General features: G+C 35.9%; 1 protein-coding gene across 1 annotated transcript; it reads left to right on the top strand.

The window, feature by feature from the left end:
- Window positions 1-3,229: 3,229 nt before the first annotated feature.
- On the top strand, window positions 3,230-4,159 carry LOC141703067 (uncharacterized). The gene has a single exon (XM_074506678.1). The coding sequence runs from the start codon at window positions 3,230-3,232 to the stop codon at window positions 4,157-4,159; it is 930 nt and encodes a 309-aa protein (XP_074362779.1).
- The last annotated feature ends 20,316 nt before the right edge of the window (window positions 4,160-24,475 follow it).

Here is a 24,475-nt window from a genome sequence, read left to right as displayed (position 1 = left end):
GAATACAAACTATTATATCAAATTCAAATACAATTTATGATTTCATTAAATTAAAACCTAATTCTGATAAAAAGTTGCATTGGCTTAGTGAGGTCAAATTTTGATTATGTGTATATTTTTACAAAAAAACAAATTTCATAGAAATTTTCAAGAAGCAAACAAATCTATGAAACCCTAAACTGAAATTTCAATGTTTGTCCTAACCAATGCTCTTTTTTAACTTTCAGGCGCTTCTCTTCACTCATTTTTTCCTTTTCTACATACTACAACATATTTTCAATCACACAACGGTTGACGGACCGTTGTCCTAAAAAATAAAACAATAGTGAATTGGTTTTGCAAAAATAACTGTTGTGTGAGTTTCAGAACAAACAATAGTTACCTATCATTTTAAAAACTGTTGTCTTCTTTGTGTCCTCCTATGGAATCAAACAACAGTTAGTAAACTACACTGTTGTATTAGATTGCTAAGACAACACCCTAAAATCATTGTTAAATAGCAATCATTTATCAGCTTAGAATAATGGTTTTGGTGTTTATGTTGTGTAATTTACCATTGTTAAAAGGAAAGGCCACAAACAATGGTCTTTCAGAGCATTATATTTATAAGATTCACACAATGGATTTGTAACACGTTATCTAAACACCACAGTTAAAAAGATACTTTTAGAGGTTGTGATTTGAAATGATTTTTTTTTCATTCTCCCTCCTATTTTAATTTTATCTTCCCCAAAATGTTAATAACTCACCAGTTTAGTTTCTTCATCTCTCAAATAATAGACAACGTTTTGAGATGAAAAAACTTGTGGGAAACTCAAATACACAATGGTTTGGTTCTTTTGGCATGTTGTCTAAACTCAAGGTAGAAGCCGGTTTTATAGATTATTAAAGTAACTGTTGTCTCTGAGTAATGTTAAAAAGAAATATTGACTTGTATATGTCAAATCCCCGCAAAATTAATCCAAAAGCATCCAACCAATGACTAGATAACAAAAATCATCCAACCAATATAGACCAGCAAAAAAATCTCAATCAAGTTGGCAAATAAGAATGTTCCTCAAGTCAACAACTAATTTCAATTGGATAATTCACAAACCAAATTCTATTATAATTTGACAAGATAATTAATCGAAAAACATATAATCTGATTAAGCTCTCATGATGCCATATAAAGATTTCAGAATTAAGCGACCAAATATAACAATCTGTTGGTAGAGAAGAAGCAGTGTATCATATATTTTACACCTTATTCGATCCAGAATTCTCACCAAATCTCACCAAGTCCTCACACACAAATGCACAGTTCATATTGTAGCCGGTATTCGCATAACATCCATCCATCTCTTCATTGTTCTTCCGTATCTTTTATGTCCTGGAGCCAACATTTCTCGGTAAGCAAACATTGTATCTCTAGCTACAAACAATGTTGTTAGCCAACACCAGAGGTTAGTAAAGTTATATATATAACGGCTAGCACAAGCATATACACATATACACTTTTGATTTGTATGACATATAAACATTTTAATTTATTTGACATTTGATAAAAAAATATGTAAAGTCGAAATTTTTTGACATTTTTTGTTGATTTTTGTGACTGCAATGGGGAATGATGCTGATGGGGTGGCTTCTTCTCAGAAGAGAAGAAAGAATACTCACCAAGTTGGTCATATTAGCAAAAGACTAGCCCTCAAACTCTTTCCCACGATCATAACGAATTAGGTAATCTTTCTGAATCTCCTCCACTTGATCATGATTTAAAGCATGGCCACAATCAGATTTCGTCTCCGTGTCATATTAACTTGTGTTTACAAGTTTGCTAAACAGTGATCATAACCAAACTCATGTTCAATCAGTTTAGGAGGAAACACAAAAAACTCCATTTGATAGGTTTTTCAAATCTTGGGTGTGTTTATATGTTTCAGTATTTGTAGTACATTTATTTTCACTTAATTTGTGTTTTTTCTTGATTAAAAGCTCTGAATTTTTTCTTCTTGCTTTTTAAATGACACGTATTATAACAATTCTTGTAAAAGTTATTTGTAAATTTGTGCATTAAGTACGAAGAAATGAGAGAATCATGCAATAAGTACTCGAATAACAAGTACTATGATTGATAAACAACCAAAACATACAGTTGGATAACAACAAGAGGAGAAATATAGAGCTTGAAAATTCGGTTGTGCATTCCAAATCTTAGGCTGAACTTTGGAAAGAAAAGGCCACGAGTGCAGAAGAGATATTGTGGTATATGAGTCGGGAGGCCAGGCCCCTTGCCGTGAGAGGATGAGGCTATGTCTCTGTCTGTTGGTGGGCCATGAGAGGAGGTTAAAATTATGTGGGTTGGTTATGGTTAAGTGTGCTATTTGTAACTCTTTTAAGCCCACGTAGGGTTTAATTAATAACGGGGATCAAAATGAATATCTATACCTTATTTGTATCACATTATAAGAGAAATTAACTAGATTTTGTTTACTTAAAATGTTCCTAGGTTTATTAAAACTTTTATGACTATGTATGTGCTAAAAAAATTTAAAAAAAAAATCATTTACTCAGGTCAGGGTTGGTTGGAATCACAATGTTGGTGTGTAAATGTGTTTAACTAGCAAGAAAAAATTTAAAAAAATAAAATTAAATAATTGTAACTATTTCCATATTATAGATATAAAAAATGAAAAAAAATATAATTATTTCCATATTATCACTTAGAGCATGTACATATTGTTGGGTTTAATTTTAATAATATTTTATTTGTTTATTTTGTTTAATATTGATTTGAATAAATCAACGTATACACGTTGAAGTAGTAATAGTCAGTTAGGAGTTCATGGAGATAAATCAGGAGTGTGGCCTGGTTTTTAGGTGTCATAGACGTTAGTTGCTTTCTTTATTATCCCTGTAATGCTTTTAGTTTATATCAAGTAATCCCAGTTGCATTTTCAAATGATTATCATTACTTTGATTCATATCGCATCAGTTTGGTTCCAACATCTGGTATCAGAGCACTATAAACACCTAAAGAAATATACTACTGAGACACGCAACAATGGCAGACTCAGGCAAAGGAAAAGACGGGAAAATTGGACTTAGCTACCCAATGCTAATAAAAACAAACTATACTGCCTGGGCTATAAAAATGAAAGTATATTTGCAGGCATAAAACGTATGGGAAGGAGTAGCTCCTAAGGACCCAAAAGCAGCCATTGAGGACAAGGCGGATAAACGTGTAATGGCGATAATCTATCAACCGATCTCAGAAGAATTGTTGTTGACACGAGCGGAGCGTACAACTGCCAAAGAAGTCTGGACAGCCATTAAAACGGCGTCCTTAGGTGCTGATAGGGTGAAGAAAGCTAAGGCCCAAACTCTCAAGGCTGAGTTTGAGTCGCTAAAGATGAATGAGTCGGAGCAGTTGGATGATTTTTGTCTGAAATTGAATGGCCTGGTTGCGAAGATCAGGGCACTTGGAGAATCAATTGGAGAGGAGTACGTTATGAAGAAAATTCTACGTGCAGTCCCAACAAAGTTTCTACAAATTGCCTCAGCACTTGAGCAATTTGGAAATTTAGAAACGATGTCTGTTGAGGAGGTAATTGGCTCGTTGAAAGCTTATGAAGAACGTCTTTCGAGACAAGGTAAGAGCAAAGAAGGGAAACAACTACTCATGACTGAAGAAGAGTGGTCAAAATATGAAGCCAATAGTGGGAAGCTTCTACTTACACATGAAGAGTGGCTGCAAAGATCTAATCGAGGTGGAAATGGTTTTCGTGGAAGGGATAACCAGGGAGGTCGTGACAGAATCGATCGAAGTAAAGTAAAGCGTTTCAACTGTGGAGTATATGGGCATTTTGCTGCCGAGTATAGAAAACCAAAGAAGGACAAAGTGCACCGTGGAGAAGTAAATTTGGCACAAACCACTGACGATGAACTTTCCCTCCTAATGGCAATGAGTAATGAAATAACAAACGGTGTGATTTTGCTCAGTGAAGGTCCAAACTCGAACACAAAGGAGGTAGTAGACAGTATGTGGTATCTCGAGAACGGAGCGAGTAACCATATGACTGGGTGTCGTGAAAAATTTGAAAGTGAGGACAGGTCAATGCGAGTAACCATTGACACAGTTGACTCGAAAAAGCAACAAGTTCATATGGACCGATGAGTGTGAGACTAGTTTTCAAGAATTGAAGAAGAGACTTGTGACATCACCAGTATTGACACTACCATCAGGATTGGGAGGCTATGTGATTTATAGCGATGCTTCGAAGAAGGGACTTGGCTGTGTATTGATGCAACATGGAAATGTGATTGCCTACGCTTCAAGACAATTAAAGCCTCATGAGTTGAATTATCCGACACATGACTTAGAGCTTGCAGCCGTCATTTTTGCATTGAAGATATGGAGACACTATTTGTATGGTGATAAGTGTGAGATCTTTACTGACCACAAGAGTTTGAAGTACATATTCACGCAGAAGGAGCTTAATATGAGGCAAAGACGATGGATTGAATTATTGAAAGACTATGATGTGAGCATTCAGTATCATCCCGGCAAGGCTAATAAGGTTGCAGATGCTTTAAGCAGGAAAGATTTTGGAAATTTGGCCGCTTTGGTGATGCAACAACAACCTCTTCAGCGTGAGATTGAGAAATTTGGTTTGGAGTTTTATCATCAGAATACAGTTGGTATGGTAGCAAGTTTGCATGTCGAGCCTAGTCTTATCACTAGGATTAAGGCAGCTCAGGATGGAGATGGAGAATTATGGTCTTTTGTCCAGAATATTGATCCTGAAAAGCAACCAGGATTTCATTTTGATGATCATAGCATTCTATGGATGTATAATCGTCTATGTGTGCCTGCTAACAAGGAACTCAGGGAGGAATTGATGGAAGAGGCCCATAGATCACCATTTTCTATTCATCCAGGTGAGACAAAGATGTATCGAGATTTAAAGGAACACTTTTGGTGGAGCGGCATGAAACGAGATATTGCCGATTTTGTTTCGAAGTGTTTGACTTGTCAACAGGTGAAGATTGAGCACCAGAGGCCAAGTGGCTTATTACAACCATTGGAGTTACCTACTTGGAAGTGGGAGAATATTTGCATGGATTTTGTCATAGGACTGCCTAAGACTTTTAAGAAGCATGATGCGATATGGGTGATTGTAGACAGACTCATTAAATCTGCTCACTTTTTGGCAATCCGTGAGAATATGAACTTGGAGAGCTTAGCGCTATTATACAGGAATGAGATTGTTAGACTACACGGGATTCCAGTTTCGATCGTGTCCGACAGAGATCCCAGATTCACTTCAAGATTTTGGAAAGGATTTCAAAAGGCATGGGGCACCAAGTTGAACTATAGCACAGCTTTTCATCCACAGTCGGATGGGCAGTCAGAGAGGACAATTCAGACCTTGGAGGACATGTTGCGAGCATGTGCATTAGAGTGGTATGGAAATTGGGATGACTATTTGCCTTTGGTTGAATTTGCTTATAATAACAGTTGGCAGAGCAGCATTGTTATGGCTCCTTTTGAGGCACTATATGGGCGCAAGTGTAGAACACCTATTTGTTGGAATGAAGTAGGAGAAAAGCTTTTAGAAGGTCCCGATCTAGTCCAAGTCACTACAGATAAGGTAGCAGTTGCTCGAGAAAGACTTGAACAAGCTCGATCTAGGTAGAAGAGTTATGCTGATAAGGGTAGGCGAGAATATGAATTTAAAGTAGGAGACAAGGTCTTCCTTAAGGTATCTCCTCAGAGAGGCATTTAGCGATTTGGTCAGAAGGGTAAGCTAAGTCCGAGGTATATAGGACCTTTTGAGATTCTTGAGAGGGTTGGAGCTGTGGCATATAGAGTTGCTTTACCGCCACAATTGTCACGAGTGCACAATGTGTTTCATGCATCGGTTATAAGGAAGTATGTATATCATCCTAATCATGTTGTTCAGTATCCCTTAGATGCATTTCGTGAAGATTTGTCTTGTGAAGAAGAAGCTGAAGCTATATTGGCGAGGGAGGAGAGAGTGTTGTGCAAGAACACGATCCCTTTTGTTAAAGTTTTATGGAAAAATCATGATGTTCGGGAAGCTACTTGGGAAACCGAGGATTCAGTTCGTGCAAGATATCCGTACCTCTTCGAATCAGGTACTTCACGAGAATTTCGAGGACGAAATTATTTTAAGGAGGGAAGAATATAATACCCCATATTTTATTTGGTACATTGTTGGTGCAATAACTTAGTAAATATTTATTAATTGATTTTAGAATTCAAAATTATGGATAATGTTTTATGTAGATAATAGGCTGTTAAAAATTTGAATTTTGTAAGCATTTTAATTTATTTGACATTTGATAAAAAAATATGTATAGTCGAAATTTTTTGACATTTTTTGTTGATTTTTGTGACTGCAATGGGGAATGATGCTGATGGGGTGGCTTCTTCTCAGAAAAGAAGAAAGAATACTCACCAAGTTGGTCATATTAGCAAAAGACTAGCCCTCAAACTCTTTCCCACGATCATAACGAATTAGGTAATCTTTCTGAATCTCCTCCACTTGATCATGATTTAAAGCATGGCCACAATCAGATTTCGTCTCCGTGTCATATTAACTTGTGTTTACAAGTTTGCTAAACAGTGATCATAACCAAACTCATGTTCAATCAGTTTAGGAGGAAACACAAAAAACTCCATTTGATAGGTTTTTCAAATCTTGGGTGTGTTTATGTGTTTCAGTATTTGTAGTACATTTATTTTCACTTAATTTGTGTTTTTTCTTGATTAAAAGCTCTGAATTTTTTCTTCTTGCTTTTTAAATGACACGTATTATAACAATTCTTGTAAAAGTTATTTGTAAATTTGTGCATTAAGTACGAAGAAATGAGAGAATCATGCAATAAGTACTCGAATAACAAGTACTATGATTGATAAACAACCAAAACATACAGTTGGATAACAACAAGAGGAGAAATATAGAGCTTGAAAATCCGGTTGTGCATTCCAAATCTTAGGCTGAACTTTGGAAAGAAAAGGCCACGAGTGCAGAAGAGATGTTGTGGTATATGAGTCGGGAGGCCAGGCCCCTTGCCGTGAGAGGATGAGGCTATGTCTCTGTCTGTTGGTGGGCCATGAGAGGAGGTTAAAATTGTGTGGGTTGGTTATGGTTAAGTGTGCTATTTGTAACTCTTTTAAGCCCACGTAGGGTTTAATTAATAACGGGGATCAAAATGAATATCTATACCTTATTTGTATCACATTATAAGAGAAATTAACTAGATTTTGTTTACTTAAAATGTACCTAGGTTTATTAAAACTTTTATGACTATGTATGTGCTAAAAAAATTTAAAAAAAAATTCATTTACTCAGGTCAGGGTTGGTTGGAATCACAATGTTGGTGTGTAAATGTGTTTAACTAGCAAGAAAAAATTTAAAAAAATAAAATTAAATAATTGTAACTATTTCCATATTATAGATATAAAAAATGAAAAAAAATATAATTATTTCCATATTATCACTTAGAGCATGTACATATTGTTGGGTTTAATTCTAATAATATTTTATTTATTTGTTTTGTTTAATATTGATTTGAATAAATCAACGTATACACGTTGAAGTAGTAATAGTCAGTTAAGAGTTCATGGAGATAAATCAGGAGTGTGGCCTGGTTTTTAGGTGTCATAGACGTTAGTTGCTTTCTTTATTATCCGTGTAATGCTTTTAGTTTATATCAAGTAATCCTAGTTGCATTTTCAAATGATTATCATTACTTTGATTCATATCGCATCAGTTTGGTTCCAACATCTGGTATCAGAGCACTATAAACACCTAAAGAAATATACTACTGAGACACGCAACAATGGCAGACTCAGGCAAAGGCAAAGACGGGAAAATTGGACCTAGCTACCCAATGCTAATAAAAACAAACTATACTGCCTGGGCTATAAAAATGAAAGTATATTTGCAGGCATAAAACGTATGGGAAGGAGTAGCTCCTAAGGACCCAAAAGCAGCCATTGAGGACAAGGCGGATAAACGTGTAATGGCGATAATCTATCAACCGATCTCAGAAGAATTGTTGTTGACACGAGCGGAATGTACAACTGCCAAAGAAGTCTGGGTAGCCATTAAAACGGCGTCCTTAGGTGCTGATAGGGTGAAGAAAGCTAAGGCCCAAACTCTCAAGGCTGAGTTTGAGTCGCTAAAGATGAATGAGTCGGAGCAGTTGGATGATTTTTGTCTGAAATTGAATGGCCTGGTTGCGAAGATCAGGGCACTTGGAGAATCAATTGGAGAGGAGTACGTTATGAAGAAAATTCTACGTGCAGTCCCAACAAAGTTTCTACAAATTGCCTCAGCACTTGAGCAATTTGGAAATTTAGAAACGATGTCTGTTGAGGAGGTAATTGGCTCGTTGAAAGCTTATGAAGAACGTCTTTCGAGACAAGGTAAGAGCAAAGAAGGGAAACAACTACTCATGACTGAAGAAGAGTGGTCAAAATATGAAGCCAATAGTGGGAAGCTTCTACTTACACGTGAAGAGTGGCTGCAAAGATCTAATCGAGGTGGAAATGGTTTTCGTGGAAGGGATAACCAGGGAGGTCGTGACAGAATCGATCGAAGTAAAGTAAAGTGTTTCAACTGTGGAGCATATGGGCATTTTGCTACCGAGTATAGAAAACCAAAGAAGGACAAAGTGCACCGTGGAGAAGTAAATTTGGCACAAACCACTGACGATGAACTTTCCCTCCTAATGGCAATGAGTAATGAAATAACAAACGGTGTGATTTTGCTCAGTGAAGGTCCAAACTCGAACACAAAGGAGGTAGTAGACAGTATGTGGTATCTCGAGAACGGAGCGAGTAACCATATGACTGGGTGTCGTGAAAAATTTGAAAGTTTGGACAGGTCAATGCGAGGACAGGTGAAATTTGGTGACGGGTCTCTATTACAAATTGAGGGCAAAGGCATAATCAACATGGTATGTAAAAATGGCGAGAACAGAACACTCCACGGATTCTACTATATAATGACATTGCATAGCAACATTATCATTTTGGGACAACTCTCAGTAGAAGGAAATCGAGTGGTGTTGAACGGGGAAAGCTTGTGGGTTTATGATAGCTGTGGACGTCTCTTGATGCACGTGAAAAGATCTGCAAACCGTCTCTACAAAATCCATATTGAAACTAGTAAAGGAGTGTGTCTGTTAACAAAGGCAGAAGTGGAGGCTTGGCTCTGGACTTCAAGGCTTGGGCATGTCAATTTTAAAGTAATGCAACTGATGGCACAAAACAATATGGCATACGATTTCCCTTCAATCTGCCAGCCAGAAGAATTATGCAGTGGATGCCTTTTATCGAAACAGCAGCGTAAGCCTTTCCCTCATTCAAATTTTGTTGCTAAACATGTATTAGAACTGATACATGGTGACCTTTGTGGTCCAATTTCACCACCCACCCCTGCTGGTAATAAGTATTTCATGCTTTTAGTTGATGATTTTAGTCGTATGATGTGGGTCTATTTGTTGAAAACTAAGGATGAAGCCCTTGATTGTTTTAAAAGGTTTAAACGTTAAGTCGAGAATGGCAAGAAAACTGTGCAGTTTTTCGGACTGACCGTGGAGGGGAATTTTGCTCTCGAGATTTTGAAAAAATTTGTGTTGACTCAGGCATACTCAGACACTATACAACGCCCTACACACCACAACAAAATGGTGTTGTAAAATGCCGTAATCGTACTGTGGCAGCCATGACACGGAGCTTGTTGAAAGAACGAAGCGTACCAGCCCTATTCTGGGGAGAGGCAGTCACACATGCTGTTTACATTCTTAACAAATTACCCACCCGTGCTCTGTCACATGACTCCTCATGAAGTGGGGTTTGATCAAAAATCGAGTGTTGCTGACTTGAAAGTATTTGGCTTTCTATCATATATACCCTCTGTTTTCACTCGTAAGCTTTATGATAGAAGTCAATTATTGGTGTATTTTGGACGAGCAGCAGGTATAAAGGCTTATCGCCTATACGATCCAACCATAGGTCGTATTCATATCTCCCCAGATGTCGTGTTTGATGAAACAAAAGGTTGGGACTGGACAGAGCAGAGTTCTCCAGTGAAAGAAGTCTCTCCAACCATCACACTTGACATTCCTGAGTTTAATGTTGAATCTGACCCCGAGATGACCAGGGATATGCCAGAAATGCCACTTCCATTCTCAGCTCAGTCACTCCTCAGTCAGTCACTCCTAACCTTGCCTTGAGTTTTACTACCAGTGATTGTGATCACAGCGTTTCAGGCTCCTTACGGACATCTATGACACAACTGATGTGGTTGAGCTCGAAGAAGAGTTACTTTTATCTTGGATCAATGAACCTGTTACATTCGATCAAGCCCTTAAAGATGAGGCCTGGAGAGCAGCTATGGATACCGAGATTGCCACTATCGAAAAGAATCACACTTGGCAACTCATGGACTTACCACATGGTCACAAAGCCATTGACCTTAAGTGGGTTTTCAAGTTGAAACGGGATACATCTGGCGCTGTTATTAAGCATAAATCTCGCCTTGTGGTGAAAGGATACGCTCAACAGCCCGGTATTGACTACACTGAGGTCTTTGTTCCTGTCACTCCCCTCAAAACAGTCCGTCTTATCTTAGCCCTTGCTGCCAAAAAAGAATGGGAGGTTCAACACCTCGATGTTAAATCGGCATTTTTCAATGGAGTACTTGACGAAGAGGTCTACGTCTCTCAACCAAATGGCTATGTCAAACCAGGGCACGAAGCGAAGGTCTACAAACTTTTAAAAGCACTATATGGCTTATGTCAAGTCCCTCGAGTATGGTATTCTCAATTAAATAAATGCTTGCTTCGTCTAGGATTTATCAAATGTCCTTACGAACATGTTGTCTATACTCCTAAGGCTGCAAATGATTTCATAATTGTGGGAGTTTACGTTGATGACCTAATTATTATAGGGACTACTATTTCAGCCATTGTCAAATTCAAAGGGGAGATGAGACATGAATTTGACATGACTGATCTAGGAAAGCTTTCGTACTATCTGGGTTTGGAGGTTGAACAAGCAAGTGGCTGCATTCAGATCAAGCAAACGACATATGCAAAGAAAGTTTTACAAAAAGTTGGCTTAAGTGAATGCAATTCAGTCAAGTATCTTATGGAATTAAAGCTGCAAATCGATGCTGACAAGAATGGAGAAGCTGTAAACTCGACTCAGTACAAAAGTATAGTGGGAGGATTACGTTATTTGGTTTATGCTCGGCCTGATATCGCTTATTCTATGGGTATAGTTAGTCGATATATGTAAAGGCCCACTGCTATGCACTTGAACGCCATCAAACGGATTTGTCGCTACTTGAAGGGTACTTTACACTATGGTTTGGTGTACACAAAAGGTCGTGGCAACTATCTACTATCTGGTTTCTCTGACATTGATCTTGCTGGAAGTGTTGAGGATCGAAAAAATACAGGTGGCGTGGCTTTTTATCTCGACGAAAGCTTGATTACATGGGTCTCGCAGAAGCAACGATGTGTTGCCTTGTCATCATGTGAAGCAGAGTTTATGGCTGCTACCACTGCAGCGTGTCAAGGAATATGGCTTCAGAGAGTGCTAAGTCAGGTCATGGATGTTAAGGCCGGTCCAGTTGTTCTTTATATCGATAATAAATCTGCTATAGACCTTGCCAAAAATCCAGTCTTCCATGGTAGGAGTAAGCACATTGATGTGCGTTATCACTTCATAAGAGATTGTGTTGAGCAGGGTTTGATCTAATCAAGCACCTCAGAACTAGCAAGCAACGAGTAGATATTTTAACCAAGGCCTTGCCCGCAACAAAATTTGAACAGATGAGGAGTTTACTTGGAGTTCAGAATCTGGAACATGTTTAGATTAAGGGGGAGCATGTTGGGTTTAATTCTAAACATGTTTTATTTGTTTGTTTTGTTTAATATTGATTTGAATAAATCAACGTGTACATGTTGAAGTAGTAATAGTCAGTTAGGAGTTCATGTAGATAAATCAGGAGTGTGGCATGGTTTTTAGGTGTCATAGACGTTAGTTGCTTTCTTTATTATCCCTGTAATGCTTTCAGTTTATATCAAGTAATCCCAGTTGCATTTTCAGACGATTATCATTACTCTGATTCATATCGCATCAGTTTGGTTCTAACACATATAGCTATTTCTAAATTACTAGATTTAAAAAAATTAATTTTAATGTTAGAGTAGAACTCAAGTTACTCAATTTCTAGTTACTAAACTTAAACTGCATATTACATAATTTGATGCATTTCTAAATAAATAGCAGCAAATGAGGTGATAAACAACAAAAACACATAATTTGACAAAAGTGACAAAAATAGGAGGAGAAATATAACATTGAAAAAGGAGGTAGCAAACTAAAAATCTCAGTCCCAATATTGGAAAGAAAAGGCCCACAAGGAAGAAGAGATGTTTTGCAACGTCCAGGTGAGAATGCGAAGACACCACTTTTCTCTTGTGAAGACAATGGATTAAGGTTATGAAGGGTGCCCAACCTAAAAAAAATTTGAGCTCTCACCAGCCAATACGTTATTATGCATTTGTAAGAACATGTGTAAAACAAATTTTGTAGAGCTACTATGTCAAAGTCTCATTCTACTATAACCACATTTTCTTATACATCACACATGAGAGATGGATCAACTAAATTATAAATTTTATCATTGGCCCAAGAACTAAATTACTAAATATATTATATATGATACTTGACAAATTATTTATCCCCAACTTTACTCGCAATGTTTATGGACCTAGGATCACAAATGAAATGTGATATATGAGATTTTTTTATGACTTGATAAGGTAATACTAAATTTAGATTTAAATTCGAATACAAACTATCATATCAAATTTGAATACAATTTATGGTTTCAATAACTTCACACCATATTCTGATAAAAAGTTGCATGGGCCCAGTGACGTCAAATTTTGATTTATTGTAGTATAATTCTGAACCTTTTTTACAAAAATAAAATTTGTAAGAAAAATCAAAGAAGCCAACAAATTTAATAAAACTCTAAACTTAAATTTCAATTTTTGACCTAACAAACAAACGGGGATGTGCCTTTTCAACAGTCAGCCGCTTCTCTTCACTTATCACTCATTTTGTACACTTCTCACACACAAAAAAAACAATATATATATTAGCCTTATCAGTGTAACAACCATCTATCTCTTGATTGTTCTTCCTTCTATTTCATATATTCTTGAGCCAACATTTCTCCATAAGCAAACATTATATCCCTAGCTATAAATTAACAATGTCGTCAACCAACACTAGAGGTTAGTTAAATTATGAATTTAAGCACGCCAGGGCAAGCATACACACCTATACACTTTAGATTTGTGTGATATACCAACATATTATTTTATTGGACATTCGATAAAAAAACATATGTAAACTCATTATTTTTTGACATTTAGTTCACTGATTTTGGTGACTGGGTGACTGCAGTGGGAAATGATGATGCTGATGTGGCTTCTTCTCAGAAGAGAAGAAAGAATACTCACCAAGTTAAGAGCAGCAGCAAAAGACTAGCCCTCGAACTCTTTCCTACTCATAATGAATTAGGTAATCTTTCCCAATCCCCTGCACTTAATCATGATTCAAATCATGGTCACAATAGGATTTATTCTCCTTGTAATATTCACTTATTCACAAGTTTGCTAAACAGTGGTCATAACCAAACAGATGTTCAATCAGTTCCGGTGAAAACATAAGAAGATCCTTTTGATAGATTATTCAAGTCTCAGGTGTGTTTATGCGTAATTTCAGTTTTTGTAATTTCCATATTTATTTTCATTTAATTTTTTTTTTTATAAAAAGCTTTGTATTTTTTCTTCGTACTTTTTAAATCACATCTATTATAACAAATCTTGTAAAAGTAAAAGTTATTTTTATACTTGTGCATGCAGTATGAAGAAATGAGAGAATCTTGCAAGCACTACTTGAATAACAAGTACAATGATTTAATGAGACAAGTAGATGAGCAAGTCTCGATGATATGTATGGAGAAAGATGTGAAAATGGCTCGTATGAAGAGTAAAATATCTTTTCTTCAACCAATGTTGGCTTCTAAGAATGAGTTGATAAACAACCAAAATACACAGTTAGACAACAGCAGAAGGAGAAACATAGAGCTGGAAGGGCAGGTAGTGCAGTCCAAATCTGAGGCAAAAGTTTGGAAAGAAAAGGCCAGAAGTGCAGAAGAAGTGTTGTGGAATATGAGTCCGGTAGGCCAGACCCCTTGCTTTGAAGAGGATGATGATATGGACGATGAGGCTATGTCTCTGTCTTCTGTTGGTGGGCTATGAGAGGAGGTTAAAGTGTGTGGGCTAGTTATGATTAGGTGTGCTATTTGCAACTCTTTTGAGCCCAAGTAGGTTTTAATAAATAACTAGTAGGAATATCTATGTCTAATTCCAGTCCAATTATAATAGACATTAATTAAATTTTTGTTAAATAAAAATGTAACTAGGTTTATTGGAACTTTTATAACTATGTATATGCTAAAAAATTTGGTGCTCCCATTAACTCAACTACAATGATTGACCAAAACACACAGTTGGATAACAACAAGAGGAGAAACGTAGAGCTTGAAAATCTGATTGTGCATTCCAAATCTGAGGCCGAACTTTGGAAAGAAAAGTCCACCAGTGCAGAAGAGATGTTATGGTATATGAGTCGGGAGGCCAGTCCCCTTGCCATGAGAGGAGGAGGCTATGTGTCTTTCTGTTGGTGGGCCATGAGAGGAGGTTAAAATTGTGTGGGATGGTTATGGTTAAGTGTGCTATTTGCAACTCTTTTAAAACCACATAAGGTTTAATTAATAACGGAGATCAAAATAAATATCTATACCTTATTTGTGTCCAACTACAAGAGAAATTAACTAGATTTTGTTTACTTAAAATGTACCTAGGTTTATTAAAACTTTTATGGCTATGTATGTGCTAAAAAAATTAAAAAAATTCCACTTACTCAGGTCAGGGTTAGTTGGAACCAACCACAATGTTGGTGTGTAAATGTATTTAACTAGCAATTAAAAAAAAGGAATTGTAACCATTTCCATATTATAGAAAGAAAAATGGAAAAAAAATTATAACTATTTCAATATTATCACTTAGAGCATGTACATATTGTTGGGTTTAATTCTAAACATAATTTATTTGTTTGTTTTGTTAAACATTGATTTGAATAAATCAATGTGTACACGTTGAAGTAATAATAGTCAGTTACGAGTTCTTGTAGTAATAGTCAGTTTGGAGTGTTTAATTTGGTAAGAAGTTATCGGAATGGCGGGCTGATGTTTTGAAACTCACCGGAATTTGATAATTTTTCGGCAAGTTTTTTTTAAAAAAAACTGGTTCTCATTAATACGACCGCATTCGGTCGAATTTAGAACAATATTTTTAACCATATACGGTTGAAATATATACTATGTGGACATTTCAAATTTTTCCAAAAATTCAATTTTTTGGGAGAGATTTTCAAATTTTAGGTGAAAAACAAATTTGACCGTTTTCGGTCGAGTTTAGCCGCTCGTATACTAAATACAGCCGATTTACTTAATATGACTCGAGCGAATACGACATGTTCAAGAACTATTGGACTAAAATTAAAATAAATATTAATGCATATTCATATTCCTACACAAATGCATATCATTAATTTTACTCATGTTGCGTAATTTATTTAAATTTGAAAGTTAAGCTAAATTTCTGTAAATAAATATGATAAATTTTTATAACTTGATCTTTTGTACATGTGCAATGACCAAGATAATAAAATACTAAGCACCTACATAAAAATAAAAGTTTCTTTGTATACAAACACTTATAAATGTCACAATAAAAATCACTTTTTAGTATTACAACATATTTTTTTAGCATTAATATTGCACATGCATCATATAGAAAAGTGCAATGTCGCCCTCCCAACAATATTTCAGGGTACAATTGTACCCTTCACCTCCTTCATTCCTTTGTCTCCCCCACAGAGGAAGATGCCGTTTCCTCCTCTTCGCAGCAAGGGGCCTGGCTTTGCCTACACACCGTGGCATTCGCCAACATCTCTTCTACCCGCTGGACCTTTTCTTTCCAAAACTCGGCCTGAGATTTGTTGTTTGCTACCTGCTTTTCTAACTCTATACTTCTCCTCCTGCTGTTGTCCAACTCTATGTTTCTGTTGTTTAGAACCTCATTCTGAGATGCCAACTGTTCTTGGATAGAAGAGATAGTACTCTTCATATGAGCGATTTTCATGTCTTTCTCCCTACATATCCGGGATGCTTGTTCTTCTGCTTGCTTCAGTAAGTCATTGCATTTGTTATTCAAGTACTGCTTGCAAGTTTCTCTCATTTTCTCATACTGCATATGCATTATGTAAAAAATAACTATGAGTTACAACATTATTGTAATATCTAACCTAGCTATACATTGTAAACCCACCTCAGATTTGAATAATATGTCAAAGGGATCTTCTTGTGTTTCCTGTGGTACTGATTGCACGTTGGTATCGTCATCAAGACCTCTGTTTACCAAACTTGCAAAGGACTGAATATTAAGCTCATTTTGTTTCGGATGAGTAGGAAAGAGTTCAAGCGCTACTCTTTTGGTGCTACTTCCAACTTCATCCGCAGTGCTTTTTCTCTTGCCAGAAGTCACGGGAGCAGCCCTGCCGGCTGCAATCACAAAAATAGATGAAAAAATGGCAAATAACAGATTATATCTATACATTTATTTTTTATCAATTGTCAAACAAGTTAAAATCTTAATATGTCACACAAATCTAAAGTGTATATATATCTTTATGTGTACTGGGGTGTTTAGATTCATGATGTTACCAGATACCTCCAGTATTGGCGGACGACATTGTTTATAGGAATGTAATGTTTGGTTACAGGGAAATGTTTGCGGGAGGAATTGGAAGAGATGGAAGAATACTGAAAAAATAGATGGATGCTAAGCCCATGCCGCTTCAAAGATATATACATACTGATACTGTGTGTTTTCTGTGTGAGAAGTGTATAAAAGGAAATGTGAGAAAAGACGTGTATTTTCTGTGTGAGAAGTGTATAAAATGAAATGTGAGAAGAGACGCATCCTAAGCTTGAAAAGACGCATCTTCACTTTAGTGTTTAAAAAAAGCTCTTTAGGTCAAACTTTCCTAAGTGTCAAACTTTCCTAAGTTGGCTTTTTAAATTTTTCTGTCAAACATTTTATTTTCTTGCAAAATAATTCATGATAGAAATAAATTAAAATTTGGCATAAGCCTAAATCCATGGAACTTTTTACCAAAATTTGGTGTGAAAATGAATAAAACTTGAAATTGTGTTTGAATTTGACATCATTTTTTAATTATTCCAATTTAAATTTAAATTCACTAGCATCTTATTATTAAGATTTAAATTTATCTCATGTATCAAATTTAGTTGGTTATTCAACCTAAGTCTCTACCTTTGAATTTAATTTATTTGAAAAATTATCAAAAATACTTTTTTTTTAAAGTTTTTTTGCGATTTTACTCTCTTCTGAAAATATTTGCAAAAATACGGTGCAAACAAAATTAACCATATATGCAACTATTTGAATAAAGTTTTTTGGTTGCATTTGAGTTTGCATTAGTTGCAGAAATTCAACAAATGTTGCATTTAGTTGAATCGAAAAAATATTTTTGTAATTTTGTTAAAAAATGACAGTATTTTTTCAAAAATATTTTTGACATTAGGTATTTTTTTTTAAAAGCCCTTTATTTATTTGGACTGCTGGACAGTAATTTTACTTATATTAAATTGAAAATTTCAAAACAAAACTCTAAATATATTATATATGATACTTGACAAATTATTTGTCCCCAACTTTACTCCCAATGCTTATGGACCTAGGATCACAAATGAAATGTGATATATGAGATTTTTTTATGACTTGATAAGGTAATACTAAATTTAGATTTAAATTCGAATACAAACTATCATATCAAATTTGAATACAATTTATGGTTTCAATAACTTCACACCACATTCTGATAAAAAGTTGCGTGGGCCTACTGAGGTCAAATTTTGATTTATTGTAGTATAATTCTGAACCTTTTTTACAAAAATAAAATTTGAAAGAAAAATCAAAGAAGCCAACAAATTTAATAAAACTCTAAACTTAAATTTTAATTTTTGACCTAACAAACAAACGGGGATGTGCCTTTTCAACAGTCAGCCGGCGTCTCTTCACTTATCACTCCTTTTGTACACTTCTCACACACAAACAAACAATATATATATTAGCCTTATCAGTGTAACAACCATCTATCTCTTGATTGTTCTTCCTTCTATTTCATATATTCTTGAGCCAACATTTCTCCATAAGCAAACATTATATCCCTACCTATAAATTAACAATGTCTTTAACCAACACTAGAGGTTAGTTAAATTATTAATTTAAGCACGCCAGGGCAAGCATACACACCTATACACTTTAGATTTGTGTGACATACAAACATTTTATTTTATTTGACATTCGATAAAAAAACATATGTAAACTCAGTATTTTTTGACATTTAGTTCACTGATTTTGGAGACTGGGTGACTGCAGTGGGAAATGATGATGCTGATGAGGCTTCTTCTCAGAAGAGAAGAAAGAATACTCACCAAGTTAAGAGCAGCAGCAAAAGAGTAGCAATACTTTTCCACTCATAATGAATTAGGTAATCTTTTCCAATCCCCTGCACTTACTCATGATTCAAATCATGGTCACAATAGGATTTATTCTCCTTGTAATATTCACTTATTCACAAGTTTGCTAAACAGTGGTCATAACCAAACAGATGTTCAATCAGTTCCGGTGAAAACACAAGAAGATCCTTTTGATATATTATTCAAGTCTCAGGTGTGTTTATGGGTAATTTCAGTTTTTGTAATTTCCATATTTATTTTCATTTAATTTGTTTTTTTTTATAAAAAGTTTGTATTTTTTCTTCGTACTTTTGAAATCACATCTATTATACCAAATCTTGTAAAAGTAAAAGTTATTTTTATACTTGTGCATGCAGTATGAAGAAATGAGAAAATCTTGCAAGCACTACTTGAATAACAAGTACAATGATTTAATGAGACAAGCAGATGAGCGAGTCTCGATGATATGTATGGAGAAAGATGTGAAAATGGCTCGTATGAAGAGTAAAATATCTTTTCTTCAACCAATGTTGGCTTCTAAGAATGAGTTGATAAACAACCAAAACACACAGTTGGACAACAGCAGAAGGTGAAACATAGATCTGGAAGAGAAGGTAGTGCAGTCCAAATCTCAGGCAAAAGTTTGGAAAGAAAAGGCGAGGAGTGCAGAAGAAGTGTTGTGGAATATGAGTCCGGTAGGCCAGGCCCCTTGCTTTGAAGAGGATGATGATATGGACGATGAGGCTATTTCTCTGTCTTCTGTTGGTGGGCCATGAGAGGAGGTTAAAGTGTGTGGGCTAGTTATGATTAGGTGTGGTATTTGCAACTCTTTTGACCCCAAGTAGGTTTTAATAAATAACTAGTAGGAATATCTATGTCTAATTCCAGTCCAATTATAATAGACATCAATTAGATTTTTGTTAAATAAAAATGTAACTAGGTTTATTGGAACTTTTATAACTATATATATGCTAAAAAATATGGTGCTCCCATTAACTCAACTACAATGATTGACCAAAACACACAGTTAGATAACAAGAGGAGAAATATAGAGCTTGAAAATCCGATTGTGCATTCCAAATCTGAGACTGAACTTTGGAAAGAAAAGGCCACTAGTGCAGAAGAGATGTTGTGGTATATGAGTCAGGAGGCCAGGCCCCTTGCCATGAGAGGAGGAGGCTATTTGTCTTTCTGTTGGTGGGCCATGAGAGGAGGTTAAAATTGCGTGGGATGGTTATGGTTAAGTGTGTTATTTGCAACTTTTTTAAGCCCACTTAAGGTTTAATTAATTACGGGGATCAAAATAAATATCTATATCTTATTTGTATCCAACTACAAGAGAAATTAACTAGATTTTGTTTACTTAAAATGTACCTAGGTTTATTAAAACTTTTATGCCTATGTATTTGCTAAAAAAATTCCACTTAGTCAGGTCAGGGTTGGTTGGAACCAACCACAATATTGGTGTGTAAATGTGTTTAACTAGCAAGAAGAAATTAAAAAAAAAAATAACTGTAACTAATTCCATATTATAGAAAGAAAAATGGAAAAAAAATTATAACTATTTCCATATTATCACTTAGAGCATGTACATATTGTTGGGTTTAATTCTAAACATATTTTATTTGTTTGTTTTGTTTAATATTGATTTGAATAAATCAATGTGTACACGTTGAAGTAGTAATAGTCTGTTAGGAGTTCATGTAGTAATAGTCAGTTAGGAGTGTTGAATTTGGCGAGGAGTTATCGGAATGGCTGGCTGATGTTTTGAAGCTTACCGGAATCTGATAATTTTTCGGCAAGTTTTTTTTTAAAAAAACTGGTTCTCATTAATACGACCGCATTCGGTCGAATTTAGAACAATATTTTTAACCATATAAGGTTAAAATATATACTAGGTGGACATTTCAAATTTTTCCAAAAATTCAATTTTTTGGGCGAGATTTTCAAATTTTAGGTGAAAAAGAAATTTGACCGTTTTCGGTCGAGTTTAGCCGCTCGTATACTAAATACAGCCGATTTACTTAATATGACTCGAGCGAATACGACATGTCCAAGAACTATTGGACTAAAATTAAAATAAATATTAATGCATATTCATATTCCTACACAAATCCATATCATTAATTTTACTCCGGTTGCGTAATTTATTTAAATTTGAAAGTTAAGCTAAATTTCTGTAAATAAATATGATACATGTTTATAACTATTAGAAAATTAGGATTTTAGAGCTTAATTTAATTATGTTCTTGATGTTAATCCTAAAATCTAATGATTGGAAATTGTTCAATGATATTTGAACTTAAATTTTCATGTATGGTTTTAAGAATTTTCTTAATGAAATCCATATGAAATGAGAGTTAAAAGTAGCTTGGAAAAGCTTGGAAAAATTTAAGAATGTTTGTCCCACATTGAAATAAATAAAGGAGGGTGTGTGCTTTATATGGTATTACCCACATGAGTAGTATACAACTACTAAGGTGTGTGATGGTCCATTGCATGCGCGCGCGCCCCGCCCCGCCACGCACCGCACCGGGTCGGGTCGAAGGGCGAATGTCTCGGCGTCTCGCGTGGCGACCTGGGCGAGGATTTTATTTATTTGAGAATTATTTTAATTCGAATTTATTTATCGGTGACTGGATTATAGGGCTGGGTACTCTGAAATAGGCTAAGTCACTTTGTTAGTGGACTTAGTCTAAATATATTGAACCTGCAAATAATCTGATCTGTAACAAGTTCTGATATCAGAATCAGAACTTAAGAACTGATGAATAAAATAGAACTTAACAAGTTCTGATATCAGAATCAGAACTTAAGTACTGATGGATCAAATCAGAACTTAACTTAAGTTCTGATAATAATGTGGGTGTTAATGTGAAAAGCTGTTATAAATAATTTAAATTCAAAAGCTGTTCAGTTTTGATTTTTTCATTAATGAATTCAAAATCTGATCAGTTTTGATTTTTTCATTAATGAAGCAGTTTAATTCAGACATTAAGTGTGTGGACAGTTTCATTTTTCCTCTCCTATAAATAGAGGCTAAACTGAATGAATAAAAAAATAGAACACACTACATTCTCTTCTCTTCTCTTCAACCTCTCTGCATTTCTCTCCCAAAAGTCCTGAAGTGCTGATATTTTCCGGCGACTGAGGTGCTGGTCGAAGTGGAGCTTTTGTTGCTGCTGTTAACATAAACTCCGAGTTGTTTTATCCTGGTGGAGATATTGTGCGCATCCCAAACGCAGCAGGTAGGGGCAATATTCTCTTCAAGAGCAGCCAGGACTTCGAGCAAGGCCTAGTGACTCAGCTGTGATCATTTTTCTTGCCATTTTGTATCTATGAACCTTTATTTCAGTCACTGTTAAAAGCTATGGTTTCGGGTACATCTTTCTTTCTCTCTTCGTTATTTCAGTTACTGATTTTGTTTACCTGCATGTTTTGTTTTGTTAACTGTGGTCTTGGCCTAAACTCGTTAAGTTCTTTATACACTTGCTTCTATGTTGTTATATTTGTTAGTGAGTTATACAACATTCTTGAAGAGAATAATAGTTATATAGAATTTAGCATAATGGTTAACGAAAGTGAGGATCGTTGGTGGTGGTAGCAGTTCGGGTGCAACTGCTGGGGCCATTGATTGGACCACCTATAGTTTCCCACAAGCTGTTGAACTAACCAGTTTACCGGAGAAATTCAACGGTGGCATTGGCTTTTCTCGCTGGCAGAAAAGGATGAAGTTGTGGTTGACTATAAAGGGTCTGTGGCCGGTTGTGGAATATGAGAAACCAGTAGTGGATCAAGAGAAGGCTGACACAGTTAAGGCTTTTGCGAAGTGGGCTGAGAAGGATGGAGTGGCTAGAGCGGCCATTCTGGCGGCACTAACAAACACTTTGTTTGATGTCTATTCTTCTGATGTCTACTCTGCAAAACTCTTATGGGAGAAGCTGGACCAGACACATAATACTGACTCACAAGGTCTAGAAAAGTATTATGTGGCAAGGTTCCTCGAGTTCAAGCTGGTGGACAATAAGTCCATGACTGAGCAGGTGCATGAGTTCGAGATGATAGTGCATGCTTTGAAGGAGTCTGGAATGAATCTCCCGGAGAAGTTCAAGGTGATGAGTGTGATTGAAAAACTCCCGAAGTCTTGGGAAGAGTTCTCTCTCTCCCTGAAAAGACAGAAAGGAGAGATCACCTGGACCAACCTTATGCTGGACATCTCGGTACAAGAACAACACAAGTCCAAACAGGGACATGTGATGCCAACTGAACACGGTACCTCGAAGGTAAACATAGCAACTGTAGGACAAAAGAGGAAGGCTTTTGCTAAGAAAGCTAATAGTAATAAACCTAAGAGTGACAAGGATAAGGCCAAGAAACCCAAGGCAAACAAACCATGCTGGTCTTGTGGGCAGGTTGGGCACTGGAGTAAGGACTGCCCTACGAAGAAAGCGAAGAAAACCGAGGTAGCGCAAGCAAATGTTGTGCTTGGAACCGCAAGTGGGCCTGTAGTGAACATGGTCGTTGGTGAGGCTACGGCTTCTGAAACCGACGTTGACCAGTATGTATCCTACAACCCTGTGATATTTTCTACCTATCTGTCAAATGAATGGTTGATAGATACTGGAGCTAATGTACATATTTGTGCTGATATTAGTTTATTTGTATCTTATCAACAGAGTCATAGCCTGACTATGAAGATGGGGAATGCTAGTGTTGCTCAAGTACATGGAGTTGGAAACGTGGATCTGAAGTTCCCTTCAGGACGTATTATATCTCTGACGAGAGTGCATCATGTTCCCAACATGCGTAGAAATATAATAAGTGGAAGCTGTTTAGTTTCTAGTGGTTTTGAAATTTCGTTCAAGTGTAATAAAGTAGTTCTTATTCACACTGGTACATTCTTTGGCAAGGGTTACTTGTCAAATGGTTTATTTGTTATTAATGCGGATCCCGTTTTGGGAAATTTGAATAATAATGTTATTCCTACTGTTAACTGTATTGAGTCCTCAAATATATGGCATGCTAGACTAGGTCATTTAAACTTTGGTGCTCTTAAGAACATGATGAACTTAGAGTTGATTCCAAAATATACCATAGAAAAGAATTCTAAATGTCAAGTATGTGTGTCTGCTAAACAGATAAGGAAACCTTTTCATAACATTGTTAGGGATTCAGACTTGTTAGATTTAGTACACACTGATATTTGTGAATTTGGTGGTGTGTTGACCAAGGACCAGTTTAGATACTTCATTACTTTTATAGATGATAGTAGTAGATACTTTTATGTTTATTTACTTAGACATAAGGATGAAGCACTTAGTAAATTCATTATATATAAAACTGAAGTAGAAAAACAAACTAGTAAGTTACTTAAAAGATTGAGATCTGATAGAGGTGGTGAGTATACGAGTAATGCTTTTAATGAATTTTGTGCAAACAATGGTATAGTTCATGAAGTTACTCCACCATACACACCTGAGTCTAATGGGGTTGCTGAGCGAAAGAACAGAACATTTAAAGATATGATTAATAGTATGCTTATTAACTCTGGGTTGCCTAAATACATGTGGGGGGAGGCTCTAAATACGGCTTGCCATATTTTGAATAGAGTCCCTCTGAAACACATGGATAAAACACCCTTGGAGTTATGGAAAGGCAGGATGACTAGTCTTAAGTATCTTCGTGTGTGGGGGTGCCTTGCTAAGGTACTTGTTCCTGAACACAAGAGAAAGAAACTAGGTCCAAAGACTGTTGAC

Source organism: Apium graveolens, unplaced genomic scaffold, assembly GCF_009905375.1.
Source record: "Apium graveolens cultivar Ventura unplaced genomic scaffold, ASM990537v1 ctg617, whole genome shotgun sequence".
Classification (NCBI taxonomy): domain Eukaryota; kingdom Viridiplantae; phylum Streptophyta; class Magnoliopsida; order Apiales; family Apiaceae; genus Apium; species Apium graveolens.
This window is presented reverse-complemented; position numbering and strand designations above follow the sequence as displayed.

Bases quoted from the DNA above. Each gene is read 5' to 3' on its own strand.
- LOC141703067 (XM_074506678.1), top strand. From the start codon at position 3,230: ATGGCGATAATCTATCAACCGATCTCAGAAGAATTGTTGTTGACACGA.